Raw genomic sequence first — 15,190 nt, 5'->3', positions numbered from 1 at the left:
CATGTACTGAAAAAATTCTTCTAACTCTAATTGGGCTCTGCTGCAGGAGATCCATCACGTCAGATCACCTTAAATAGTTTTCAGTGCCACACAACGATATACAAAATTATCTGTGCGATTAACTTCTCTTCTGTTCAAATCATTATATCAACCTAACTCATCCTACACTAATCACTGTAACCTGTGACAGAAAGTTAGCTGTTATCATAATTGCTGTCCTGTAATTAACTGTAGTCTGGACCATCTTGCAATGATCCCTGTAATCTACACTATGTTGACAATATTAAGTGAACTCAGTGGTGGTAGTTTCACCAAACTTGAGATGCTCAAAGTACGTTCTCACCATAGCGACCTTTCTATATACAGTACATGTTGTGAAATGTCTCATATATCTAGCTATCATGATCTGTCAACGTAAGCTCTCATATTTTGTCTTGTCGGTCTCATGTAGATCTGTTACTCAGAGACCAAATGCCTTCTAACATCATGAACATGTGCTACAGTGAACAACTCCATTTTCCAAAGAAACAGGAATTCTTTCAATCCACTCCAAAAGTTATACATGATTAAATTATGCACCAGCACATTTTGGTTTGTAACATTGTCATTGCTTTACCATGTGACATTATTAGACTTCCCATCAACAGACCCATTGAACATAATCATGTTTTTAAAATGTTTGACATCACTTACTTCTTACTTTCAGACTCAGCTGATTCTGCAGCTGTATGAAGTGCAAGACCTCTTGATGTACAGCATCATCAACAGGGAAGCCATTAATACGGACAATTTGATCACCAACCTGCAATAATATTTCAAAAGAATTTTAGTCACAAAACACGCAAAATAAATATGCTATAAAGGATTTCATCTTTCTAAATAAGGAAAGCAAGCAATTAAAATTCAGTGTACAGACAGGTGAAAAAGAAAACTGCTAACAAGATTTTTACAAACTCTGAGATGAATCAGATCACTCCATGTTTGCATATTATACAAATTGATGGACATAACAGAGAAAGCAATTCACCATGAACTGACATATCAGGACAGTTAGAAGAAATAAAAGTAATAGGCAATTAACATTGTGCTCATTTTACTTCAATGTGCCACAAAGAGTATTGATGAAGTCGATACAGATGCAACTTGAAAATGCTACAATGTATTAATAAATGAAGGATATTTAGTGAAACCAGAAAATATTTGTAGCAGCCAGGATGAAAACACATTAAGAATTTGCGGTAAACAAATACTTGATGATTAATTTGTGGGGAACATTAAATCAGGGAAAGCATAAAGAAATAAATTGCAGAAACTTGACAAATATATGATGATTATTACAATATAAAGCCACAGAAAGCACTAATGATGAAAACTTTACCACGATTAACAAAGCTTCTTGTACGTGACATCATCAATTCTGCTATTATATTTTTGTACTGGTTTCTGAGACTTATTCTGACACATGGAATTAAACTTATCAAATGCAGTTAACAAATAATTTTGTAAAAGCCTGTCAAACAAAACACTTTCACTGCATTTGTGCTACTTTAAATGCTCATACTTCACACAAGAAGTATATTGCTTCTCAAGGACTGGAACAAGGGAAATGCTTACCAATTAGTGCAGCAGATGTCAGATGCAAACAAACATCTACATACTAAAGTACATAACGTAAGTCTAAGAGTATTTTAGCAAAGAACTGTCACATTAAAAAAAGTTATAATATTTATTTGTACTGATCATACCACTGCTTATGATATGCTAAAGTCAAATAGTACACAGAACTTAGTTTACAAGTCTCCTTACAGAAGTACATCATTGGAAAAAATGGAATTGGCCACCACTAAATTCACCAGGTCCCTTTTAACTGTTGTTAACTAGTAGCTAAGCTTTTTAGATTGTGACAAATGCATGTGTGTTGGTGTTGACCTGCAGATGTGACTGTTAGCATATTTCCACTTAATACTGTCACAAGGCAAAATCTCCTGGTGCAGTGTAGCTAAGGTAAAGAAAGAACATATTCTACAGAAGAATGCAGTAAGAATATTACTTGAAGTATATCAATAAGAAAAGTAAACCAAGTTAAACTGTGAAATTCAAAAAGCTAATGATAGAAGTAAAAATATTTTCCATGTAGACTTGTGCTTCCCTGTCTAGGGTTCAATATTAAGTTTTACAGTTTGTTGTTACAGTTTCCAACAAACTGACAACAGATTTCGCTTCTACATCTACATCAATACCCCTGATGATGTGTGTGACATGGGGTATTTCTGGTTCTACTAGCTGATCTGCCCTTCCCTGTTCCATTTGTGAATGGCATGCGGGAAGAATGATTGTTGGTAAGCCTCTGTATTAGCTTTTAATTCCTCAAATTTTCTTGTTGTTATCATTTGTGAAATGTATGGGGGACGAAGTAGTAAGTTGTCTGACTCCTCCCAGAATGTTCTCTCTCAAAATTTCACTATTAAACCTCTCAGTGATGCACAATTCTCCTTCTGCCATTGAAGTATGTTGAACATCTCTGCAAAGCTCTCACGTTAACTGTGATGAAACACACTGCTCTTTGGTGGGTCTTCTCTCTCTCCCTTGTCTATTAGTCGTATCTGGAAAGAGTCCCAGATTGATGAACAATACTCAAGAATCAGTTGAACAAAACTCTTGTAAGCCACTTGTTTCATGGATGAGTTACATTTACTTCCTTAAGAATTGTCCTGTGAATCTCGGACTGGCATCTGCTTTTCCTGCTCTAGATAATTACTCTTACATACTTTATGGTAATTGCTGTTTCCATCAGTTTGTCATCAATAGTGCAGTTGTCTGGCAGTGGATTTCTTTTTCTATGTATGCGCAATATGTTACATTTATTTACATTCTGGGTCAACTGCCAGAGCCTGCAGCATTCATCAATCCTCTGTGAATCAGATTGATATGGTCTTCTGTGACATGAACTTCTGATGTTACAGTATTTGTACATGTTGATTTTTTCCAAAATGAAAGCAAGAAATGTAACTACAAAACTGACTACCCTTGTTGACTCGTTTCTAATGTACTGTAGGTCGGCAGCTGCAATCATCACCTCAACAATCAGCATGTACGGTATATTTAAATAAATTCAATAACATGTGCATTAAAATCTCGGCCGCTATTTTGGTAATAGCCAAATCTATTTAGAATACTGAACAAAAATCTACAAACGGTAACAAGCGAAACATGGCAAAGGGGAAATGGACCTTTGTAAATGTACAAGTAAAGCTTACGATTCTAGATTATGTGGGCCGTTGTACAAAGAAAACAGCAATTGCAGAGCAGTTTGGAATTCCCAAATCTACTTTATACATCATAATTAAGAATCGAGAAAAAATTATTAATGTTCTTGCATCAGATCATTACTGCTGCTGCATCAGGTTCCGGAAACAAATCTAAAGGATTTCGTAGCACTAAGTATGAGGAAATAAAAACGTTTTTGCCAGAATGGTTCAGCACTATGCGTGCATCTAACCTACCTTTATGTGGCCCTACGACAAAAGCAAATGAGATCGCCAAAAATGTAGGCGTCAAAGACTTAAGTTCCAAATGAAACGTTCAATTTAATATGTACAAATTTGTGGTTTATCAAATAAAGGTTGATGAAGAATGTGCGAACAGCTGGTTGCATAAATTCGACCGAGTGAGGGAAAAGTATGGCTGGAGTGATGTGTTCAATATGAACGAAACTGAACTTTTCTACAAACTTTTTTCCAAATCACACCCTGAGGATGGAAGGTGGTAAGTGTCACGGTGGAGCACGTAGCAAAGAAATTTCGTCCCTGTGTTATCGGTGAGGCCAAGAAACCCCCTTTTTTTTAAACATAAATATGGACATTTTACCTTGCATCCACTCTCGCCATAGATAGATTGAATTTTGTTCAGTCCTTTGTCACCAAATTTTAGAGAAAGTAAGTCATTGTAACAGTATCAATACTGTATTTTAATGATATAGATCTTCAAATATTAACAATGTTCATACATAACCTCACATGAGCATTGTTTGAAATATGTACTGTTGGGGCACATTGAACCAAGCTCTCCCGGGGTACAATGAGCCATGGTTCATGGTGCCCCAGGAATCTTTTAATTGTCCAATACAAGCACTCTGTACTTTGTTTCCTTAGCATGGGTAAAACATATGTGCAGGAATTTAAGGCTTTTAAATCACAAACGTTCAGCAGTCCTGTTTTATATTATCAGGTTTGAAGATGGTTCTTTCATACTGCAAGAAGAAGGACAGAGGTAAAACTGACCATTACATCATGCAAGAAGCTGTACAGGATGTTCTTAATAAGAGCATGGCAGTTCACCAAACAGCTCAATCTCATCTAATACCTTACCCAACTCTTCATTGATATGCTCAAGACATGAAATGCGGTTCCAGAGAAAGATTGACACCAAACTATGACAATCGTAAGGCATTTTCTGTGGAGCAGGAGAAAGAATCAAGTAAAAGGTGAAGCTTTTGTTCCAGATAGCAACATACTTTATGTGCTCCCATGATCTGCTACTGATGATGTGACAAAGAGACAAAAATCATATTTCAAATTTGGAATCAGCTTCAAATCCATTGATGTCTGGTAATTCCAAAATAAGTAACATGCTTCAAGTCCATTGATGTTTGGTAATTCCAAAATAAGTAACATGATTGTATGCCTACAGATTTAATTATATGATTCACACATGGAATATATGTACACATTATGTTTAAAGTATATTTACACTTACTTTGTATGCTAAATAGGTTCTTTCATTGAACCTGTATAAAGTGGTTCATTGTACCCCACATGTGGGGCACAATGAACCATTTACCAAATTTTCTACAAAGGCCTGCAGCTAAAAAACAATTAATGACAATGCAATCATATAAGGCCATTTGATACTTGAATGATTAAACTGTAACATCTGTAAATCACAACTCTGTAATAAAATTATTGGATGAGCAACACGGAGAAATATTTTTTATTGTTCAATGTGCCCCACTCTCCCCTCCTTCTTTTATACACACTGTAAACAGTTAACAGTCCAATCATACTTCCTTGGGGTACTTCGGAAATTATCTTTACATCTGCCCTTTTTTTTCGTTAAGACTGACTTGATGAGTCCTATCTGTATGGAAGTCTTGAATACAGTCAAAAATCTGGTCCGATACGCGATAAGCTAGTATTTTTTCACTATACGGCAGTTCAGAAATAGTGTCAAATGCCTTCCAGAATTCACGCAACACAGCATCAACCTAAGCACAGTTATCCCCAGCACTACGGATCTCATGGACAAACAGTGAGCTGTATTTTGCAAGGTCTCTGTTTGCAGAATTTCTGTTGATTTTTAAATGGTTGAAATGGCTCTGAGCACTATGGGACTTAACTTCTGAGGTCATCAGTCCCCTAGAACTTAGAACTACTTAAACCTAACTAACCTAAGGACATCACACACCTCCATGCCCGAGGCAGGATTCGAACCTGCGACCGTAGCGGTCGCGCGGTACCAGACTGTAGCGCCTAGAACCGCTCGACTACCCCACCCCGGCTGGCTGTTGATTTTTACAGAGGATATTTTTGTTCTCTAAAAATGTCATAATTTTTTAGCATAAAATATGTTCCATAATTTTACAACAGACTGACGTCAATGATAGGGGCCTAAAATTATGTGCATCTTTCCTATAACCCTTCTTGAAAATGGGAATGACCTGCACTTTTTTCCAGTCGCTAGGTACTCTTCATTGCTCCAGTGAACTACAATAAACAGCTGCTAGAAGGGGAGCAAATTCTTTCACACAATCTTTGAAGAACCTTACAGGTACCTCACCTGGTCCTGATGCCTTTCTACTGCTACACAATTTTAGTTGCTTTATTATTCCACAATCGGTTATTTCAATATCTGCCATTTCGCAGTTCATATGATGATTGAAAGGAGGGCCCGGATTATGATCTTAGACAATTTTGGAAGATTAAATTCAGTATTTTGGCCTTTTCTCTGTTATCTTGTTTCAGTGCCAGGCCACAGTAAGTGAATACTTGATTTCGAACCGCTTATTGATTTTATGTAAGACCGAAAACTCTTAGGGCTTTTAGTCAGATCGGTTGACAAAATGTTACTTTCAAAGTCATTGTACACCTCTCTCATTGCTCTTCTTATTTTCATTTTCGCTTCATTTACAGCTTTAGGTTTTGATTTCTCTTGAATCTGTGATGAAGCTCTTTTTTTTATGCAGCAGTTTCCTTACATGGCTATGAAACCACCATGAATCTTCCCCATCCATTAATATCTTGCTCAGAACGTACTTGTCTACGCCATATTGAACAATGCTTTAGAATTTGTTCTATTTGTGCTCCACATCTTCGTCTGCGGCACCTATTACTTGATGTTGACTACTCAGAAACTCTGCAATTTGTATCTTGGCAATCTTGCTAAGCAAAAAATTTTCTTATCTTTCTTAACATTCCTTGTAATGCCAGTAGTAGTAGTTGCTATCACAATCTTATGATCACTCATACCTTCCTCTACAGTAACTGATTTGATAATTTCAGGTCTGTTTGTTGCTATTAGATCTAAGATGATAGCTTCAAGAGTGGGTTCTCTAATGATCTGCTCGAAGTAATTTTTGTTTGGGCAACACATTCAGAATAATGTCTCTGGCACACTCGCAACCTGGCAGTTGAAGTTAGCCCCTATTACAGCGGCATAATCAGGAAAGTTATAAACAATATTCTGCAAGTTATCTCTGAAGCACTCTACCACTACAATTCCTGACCCAGGCAGTCTATTAAAGCACCTGGTCAACATTGTTGACTGACCTTTGAAGCTCAACTTCACCCAGATTCAACCACATTTGGACCCCATGATAACCTCACTAGATATTATCCAATTACAATCGATGCTGGGTACGATTCTGGAAATAAGTGAGCTTAGCCAGCACTGTCCACTGTACGTAACACATACTGGAGTGAGTATCTTACCACACAGCCAAGAGTCATGCTACTGGCTAGCTGAAGACATCATATATGTTAAAAGTTAGAATGCTGCAATACAATTTCCACAGCTCCAAGGGTTCCCTTTTGGATAAACTACAGTTGTCTTGCTAGAACAAGCTAGTTGCCGAATTCAGAAACATTGCTGATAATCCTCAAACGTTACCAACTTCATAATGGTAACAAAGGCTATCCTAAATGAAAATCCACAAAGACACACGATTTCAGTCCAGAAGTCTACCATTTACTACAGCAGTGATTTAATATTACTGGCATACTGTCTACCAAGCCTCAAAGGAATAACAAGGCACACGTGGCAGCGCATGTTGAGGCATGATGCACAAATAATGTAGGAATCTGGCGCCCTCGGGCAGCAGCTGAAGCACGTGTTTATAAACAATAGTTTACATTCGATCCCAATACCTACTCTACTGTGGTAACCACTTGTTAGGAAAAAGAAAAAAAAGAGAGCACTGACACATCAGAGGCAGTGGGCTACCAGACCAGAGACAGTTGCCACAAAAGAAAACTGCAATACGGCCATAACGCAGACTTTGGGTTGGTGGAAAAAGTTCAATGAAATATAGTATAGCCTGGGACTACAATTACTGAGACTGCACCAAAATGCTGGGAAGTAGAGTTGAGGAGCACATGCTACAATAAACATAGATTTAATTTAGGCAACCAAATAGAAAATGCAATGGTGAACATGTATGTTTGGCAATAAAATTTCAAGTCAAAAGTGGGGTTTTCACATAACTATAGATGGATGTATTTATAGACCACACCGTCATTATCATCAATCGAGGTATACAGAGCTATCATTGTTGGTAAGATGTGCACAAAGTATGGCCATACAAGTGCGCTGCTTTTTCTGCCTTCATTCAACTGTTGATAAAATATCGATATTTCTTCCATAAAATATCGATATATATTAGCAATGTTATATTCACCGATGGGGAAGATCAGTTTGGATTCCGTAGAAATACTGGAACACGTGAGGCAATACTGACCTTACGACTTATCTTAGAAGAAAGATTAAGGAAAGACAAACCTACGTTTCTAGCATTTGTAGACTTAGAGAAAGCTTTTGACAATGTTGACTGGAATACTCTCTTTCAAATTCTAAAGGTGGCAGGGGTAAAATACAGGGAGCGAAAGGCTCTTTACAATTTGTACAGAAACCAGATGGCAGTTATAAGAGTCGAGGGACATGAAAGGGAAGCAGTGGTTTGGAAAGGAGTAAGACAGGGTTGTAGCCTCTCCCCGATGTTATTCAGTCTGTATATTGAGCAAGCAGTAAAGAAAACAAAAGAAAAATTCGGAGTAGGTATTAAAATCCATGGAGAAGAAATAAAAACTTTGAGGTTCGCCGATGACATTGTAATTCTGTCAGAGACAGCAAAGGACTTGGAAGAACAGTTGAATGGAATGGACAGTGTCTTGAAAGGAGGATATAAGATGAACATTAACAAAAGCAAAACAAGGATAATGGAATGTAGTCGAATTAAGTCGGGTGATGCTGAGGGAATTAGATTAGGAAATGAGACACTTAAAGTAGTAAAGGAGTTTTGCTATTTGGGGAGCAAAATAACTGATGATGGTCGAAGTAGAGAGGATATAAAATGTAGACTAGCAATGGCAAGGAAAGCGTTTATGAAGAAGAGAAATTTGTTAACATCGAGTATAGATTTAAGTGTCAGGAAGTCATTTCTGAAAGTATTTGTATGGAGTGTAGCCATGTATGGAAGTGAAACATGGACGATAAATAGTTTGGACAAGAAGAGAATAGAAGCTTTCGAAATGTGGTGCTACAGAAGAATGCTGAAGATTAGATGGGTAGATCACATAACTAATGAGGAAGTATTGAATAGGATTGGGGAGAAGAGAAGTTTGTGGCACAACTTGACCAGAAGAAGGGATCGGTTGGTAGGACATGTTCTGAGGCATCAAGGGATCGCCAATTTAGTATTGGAGGGCAGCGTGGAGGGTAAAAATCGTAGGGGGAGACCAAGAGATGAATACACTAAGCAGATTCTGAAGGATGTAGGTTGCAGTAGGTACTGGGAGATGAAGAAGCTTGCACAGGATAGAGTAGCATGGAGAGCTGCATCAAACCAGTCTCAGGACTGAAGACCACCACACACACATATTCACCGATATATCGATACCAAAACGGCAATAACGAGTATTTTGTATTTCTTTCTAGCAGTTGTTTGTAAATATTTAAAGCTGTTCTTTTGAAATTGCAGTGGAACATAATTTTACTTTCACTGTGTGAAGGACTCTTACTACTTTTTGGTCTTTCATCACGTGTTGACCTTTTGTGTGAAGCAAGTATAGGTGGCCCAAAAGCAAAAATCCGATTGTACTTTGAGGTGGCGGTGTGAATGGAATAAGAAGATTTCCGATGAGAAGAAATAGCAAATAAACAATTTATGACGCAACTAGTGTGTTATTTATTCACATCGGCATTCTTCGAAAATAGTTGCTGAAAATGATTACCAAAAATCTGAATGACAAGATTGGTCTTTGCGGTGGCCAGAGACATGTGACGGGAAATGCTGACGTAATCGGCTCTCGACGCTACCAACAGAAATTGAAACATTTAACCTCAACACGCAATTTTGACACTACAACTGCTATTTCGTTGGCGTTGACAGAAATTAAAAAGCAAGGAAGTATTCTGGACAAATCCGATAAGTGAGGAAACCGAATGATGGACCCATCGGACACCTTTTAGTGTGCCACTTACATGCAGTCAGCATTGTTAGCACAGTTGTTATCGCCAAGTGTGAACGTGCATCGTTTTCCCTTTAGTTCTTTATCTGAGGGGACAGAGAGGCTGCTAGTTTGTTAATGTACGGTATATCTAATAATAAATCAGTACTTATACATACAGCGCTAAAACCAGCAGTATATTTACAATGTGCAGCCGGTAGCTTTATAAGTAGGTATGCAGATGTCTTAAGCCTAGTTTACACGACGACATGCGCCACTCGTTGCGTGGAATGGGTTGCACGCAAGTGGTTTCATAGATGACTGTAGACACGGCGACATCCGTATACACTTCAGTTTCGTCGTTTTGTGGGTCCCTGAGTAGTGTCTGAAATGAAAGTTTTGGCAGCTGCACGTCGCACCAGTTGCGATGGAGTTAAAGCTTGCTGCGTGGAATCGCTGCGTAAGAAGAAAATAAGAAACGTGTTTCGATTCGTGACTGGACGAAGAGAAGAAGTCAGCTCGATTGCTCAGTATCCTTGCTGAAATAATTTATAACGGAAAATCGAAATAGTTGTTTTAATTATCTTAGAAAGTCACCTTAACTGTTCAAATTTCTTCTCAATAGAGTTATTTGAGCGATAAGGAATAAAGGTACTGTAATGCATGAAGCACTGTCGCCAGAACTGAAATTACATATCATATTGCGTGCATTACAATCGAGAACACTAGGCATGCTCTAAGATACGGTTTTAGTTGGTGATAACACTATTTCATTAACACCAATTATTATTAACATTGACAGTAATAATTATTAACATTATCAACAATAATTATTCGAAGCAGGCCGCATTAAGAAGAGAATGATTTGCAAACTACTCTCTTGAAGATAGATCTGTAGAGTGGCAATATTTCAAAATTCTAACATATGTGAATGGGGAGCACTGCAGCGACGTTTTAAATAGATGAATATTGAATAAAGAACGCAGCTTCTTGAATTTGTGTAGCCTTCCCTCCTGTGAACAACATTCCTTAACAAAGAGTTGGCCAACTCGAACGATGGGATTTTAGTCTTGTAGACGATAGCATTGCCACAGCTAGAATTTCACTTGCTCGTATTTTTCTTAATTCAGTTGTATATGTGCTCCTAACTCAATAAATTTTACCCTGCAGCTCAGATATTGTCAAACCATCTATGTTATGATCGCACATGAAGGTCTCAGCGGCAGCAACATGTTGCTTATTTTTGTAATCAGCATCACTGAAATCTCACCAACACCTATGCAAAGCATAGATATCCAAAAAGTGAACATTATTCTCCGTTCTCCACTTCATATTTCAGTTTGTCTACACTCTACGAACACACATAACCTCAAAACGCACGCGACTAGTGTCGCCAAAGTTGGAACCCGCCGAAAGTGTTTAGTTTCACCAACAAGTTGCGCAAACGCGCGACGCGCATTCGCAGTGGCCGGTAGCGTAGTTGCCTGCAACCTAGTGTCGTCGTGTAAACTACGCTTTATGCATCGATGTATTGATACGTTTTTTCGATATACCGAGGGACGCTGATAAATATCGATATATCGGATTTCCGGTATTTTTAAAATTATCACCGTCCTATCCACACACTTAGTAAATAAAATCTAGATTGCGCATTGGCGCTAGTGTCGCGTTCTCACATTGAACATGATAGCAGCCGCTATTTGCAGGGAAACAGTGCGTAAACATGGTTCGTTCGTGTGCTGCTTTTAATTGTAACAGTAAGAATGGAAGCAAAGACGAAGACGGAAACAATGTTACATGTCACAGGTCAGTCATTTCTGGTTGTTTGTTACTTTCTATTACTTGTATATGGTATTTTCATGGCGAAATAATACATCATGAGCGTTTGTTTTTGTTTAGGTTTCCCCTTACAAATGATTTTCTAAATGGGAAATGGATAGTTGCTACTCGGACAGAGAATTTCCAACCGACAGCAAATCATTTGCTGTACTCTCTTCATTTTGAAGAGAATTGTTACATGGAAAATTATGTAAATAGATGTCAACTGAAGCAGGATGCTATACCGACAGTATTTGGATGTCCAACTCATTTAAAAAAGGTATAGTGTCCTGGAAATCGTGCAATATAGGCCTAGGTTAAATAGTGTGGAAATACTGTCAGTGTGTATAATTTTGAACGTTCATTTTCCACGTTACCAAGGCAAGGAAACCTCCAAAGCCAAGAAATGTTGAGACAGCAGAAAACGTGTGTGTGGATGTGCACCTTTCTGGTTACACTGGAGACGACAATTATTCCTTTCCATCAAGCCCAAGTAAGCTGAAGCAAAAGTGCGAAAAAAGTGAAGAAAGGAAGGAAGCAAAAATTGTGCAATACAAGACTAAGTTAAATACAGTGAACAAAAAGTGCAAAAGACAGACGCAGAAGGTTTTCAGATTAGCAAATATTTTAGAAGAACTAAAAGCTAAAAACTTAGTAAACGATAAAGTAATCTCGTTTATTAACGCTACTGACAGTGACATGTTACTGGAGATGGCCATTACAATGTTGTATGATGTAAATGTCCGTGTGTTAGCTGGTACTTGTGATGGACTTTCCACTAATATTGCAATGGCAATGGCAAGGGAGTTAGGTGCAAATATAATCGTACTGTCTGCTACTTTAAAAGTTTCATGTAATTTTCTAATGCAAATAACTCGATGTAAACTCGCTCCACCTTGTCCGGGAAGAGCCTTACATTCTTAAATTTCGCGTCTCTATGCAGACATATTTCGGAAATTAGGACACTTCATTCATTTAAGTACACTTTTAAAATAGACTCGAATACTCAGTATTTTTTTTAAACAAACGTGTTTAATTTGTGCTTCAATTTGCTCTTGTTGCGTCTCATATACTTCAGATCACAACCCCAATACTAGGATTCACCCCTGCAAATGGCGGCGATCAGCTGCTTCAGTTAGGGGACAGTTGCCTCGCTTCTCCGCTACGGCGTGGTAGGGGCTTGGTCCCATCAGCTACAGACGGACTATTCAGAGAAACACTGCCTTGGCCCTGTGGCGGCATTGTTACGAGAGCAGACACTTTTAAATTACAAAATTACCCAATGTTTGTGCTGCCTTTCCCCGCGTTCTAAATTTGCGGTTCCGTAAAACTAGAAGCAAACATTTTTAGGAATACTTGAAAATTCTGTAATGAATAATTGTGAATGAATAGGCAACCCCCACCCCTCCCCATCTTCCCTCGCGGACGCTAGCTGGCGTGTCAGGCCTACCCTGAGCCCTCGGCGTTGAGCGTCGGAGCGCGGCTCGACGGCCGACACGAAGAAGCCGGTGCCGTGCTCCCTGCCGCCGCGCAGCCAGAAGCCGAACGACGGCGGTTGTCCGCGACGCCGGAGGCGTACCGTGCGCGCCGCCGACACCGCCTCTGCCATCGCTGCCAGCGCCGCCTCTTCACGCTGCAACACACCGACACCACGGCACTCAGTACACTGTCAGCTGCCGTAGCGAGAAATGTAGGTGCATAAAAATGAGGATGGGGCTAAAGTGTGAGACTGGACTCCTGTGAAATTTTGGTTGAGTTGACAGAATGATCTTTTGTAAATGATGACTAACTGAAAACCTCAGCTGCTGACCGGTGTTGTTGATATACCTCGATGTGGACAGCTGAAAATGTGTGCCCCGACCTGGACTCGAAACCGGGATCTCCTGCTTACATGGCAGACGCTCTATCCATCTGAGCCACGGAGGACACAGATGAATAGCGCGACTGCAGGGACTTATCCCTTGCACGCTTCCCGTGAGACTCACATTCCCAACTGTCCACAATTCTACATATGTATTGTACCTTATAGACATTTGCCCAACCACTCATTACTCGCGCACGCTTTGGCGATTCCCGTAAGAGTTTGGGCAACCTGTGCGCATTCGCACAGACGAAGGTCAATGGCTGGGTAGCCTTTAACTATATATACAATACATATAAAGAATTGTGGACAGTTGGACAGTCGCGCTATTCATCTGTGTCCTCGGTGGCTCAGATGGCTAGCCGGCACGGTAGCTCGGCGTGTTCGGTCAGAGGGTTTAGCTACCCTCTGTAACAAAAAAACTGAGTGAACGAATGAACGATCAACCTGAACGGGCGTCATCGGACGTCCACCACGAACAAATTCAACGAACAATCTAGAACAAAATGAGATTAAAAAAAAATGGATAGAGCGTCTGCCATGTAAGCGGGACATCCCGGGTTCGAGTCCCGGTCGGGGCACACATTTTCAGCTGTCCACATCGAGGTATATCAACAACACCTGTCAGCAGCTGAGGTTTTAAGTTAGTCATCCTTTATTCCAGGGAAAAGCTGCACGGTCATCAGCAGTAACTGTTCTTTCGAGAACAAGTTACTGTCTTCGTATATATAATGATCTTTTGGTTGCGAGTTGCCGAAACATGCGAATGCGAAGTAAGTGTTATGGTAACAGTGTGATCGTCGCGTAGCCCGATGACTATGTTCGCACCAATTACACCTCGTTATAAAATCCAACACTGTACAGTAAATTAAACTGTGTCAAATAATTGACAAATCTCCGACGACTATTTTGGATATATAAATAAAACGCCATGTCATTCCAAGCATGTGTGTCAATTTTTACCTCTCTGTCTACATTATTCCGTGGTATATATATATTTATTCAGCTTTCAAATTTATACTGACTTTTTGATATATATATATATATATATACCGGTGATCAAAAAGTCAGTATAAATTTGAAAGCTGAATAAATCACGGAATAATGTAGATAGAGAGGTACAAATTGACACACATGCTTGGAATGACATGGGGTTTTATTAGAACCAAATAATACAAAATTTAAAAAAAAATTTCCGACAGATGGCGCTTCATCTGATCAGAATAGCAATAACTAGCATAACAAAGTAAGACAAAGCAAAGATGATGTTCTTTACAGGAAATGCTCAATATGTCACCATCATTCCTCAACAATAGCTGTAGTCGATGAATAATGTTGTGAACAGCACTGTAAAGCGTGTCCGGAGTTATGTTGAGACATTGGCGTCGGATGTTGTTTTTCAGCATCCCTAGAGATGTCGGTCGATCACGATACACTTGCGACTTCAGGTAGCCCCAAGGCCAATAATCGCACGGACCTGGGAGGCCAAGCATGACGAAAGTGGCAGCTGAGCACACGATCATCACCAAACGACGCGCGCAAGAGATCTTTCACGCACCATCTGTCGGACATTTTGTGAACGTTTTTTGTTTTGTTTTTGTTTTGGTTCTAATAAAACCCCATGTCATTCCAAGCATGTGTGTCAATTTTTAACTCTCTATCTACATTATTCCGTGGTTTATATATATATAGTTGAACCCCAATTCCTTAAGGAATCTAACTCCCTTGCATAAAACAGCTTCAAACGCGTGATTACTTTACAAGCGAGTCAATGTGTTAAATACTTGACGTT

At 39.2% G+C, this 15,190-nt stretch overlaps 1 protein-coding gene across 2 annotated transcripts in view; it reads right to left on the bottom strand.

The window, feature by feature from the left end:
• The window catches only part of LOC126175676 (serine-rich adhesin for platelets), a 140,290-nt gene extending 127,126 nt beyond the window's left edge, over positions 1 to 13,164 (bottom strand). For both annotated transcript variants that reach the window (XM_049922600.1, XM_049922601.1), the window contains exons 1-2: positions 12,988 to 13,164; positions 694 to 802 (exon numbers count right to left, since the gene is read on the bottom strand). In XM_049922600.1, the coding sequence (XP_049778557.1) occupies positions 694 to 802; positions 12,988 to 13,146 (268 nt within the window). In that variant the 5' untranslated portion in view covers positions 13,147 to 13,164. The remainder of the gene's footprint in view (positions 1 to 693; positions 803 to 12,987) is intronic.
• Between the last annotated feature and the right edge of the window lie 2,026 nt (positions 13,165 to 15,190).

This window comes from Schistocerca cancellata, chromosome 3, assembly GCF_023864275.1.
Source record: "Schistocerca cancellata isolate TAMUIC-IGC-003103 chromosome 3, iqSchCanc2.1, whole genome shotgun sequence".
Taxonomy (NCBI): domain Eukaryota; kingdom Metazoa; phylum Arthropoda; class Insecta; order Orthoptera; family Acrididae; genus Schistocerca; species Schistocerca cancellata.
This window is presented reverse-complemented; position numbering and strand designations above follow the sequence as displayed.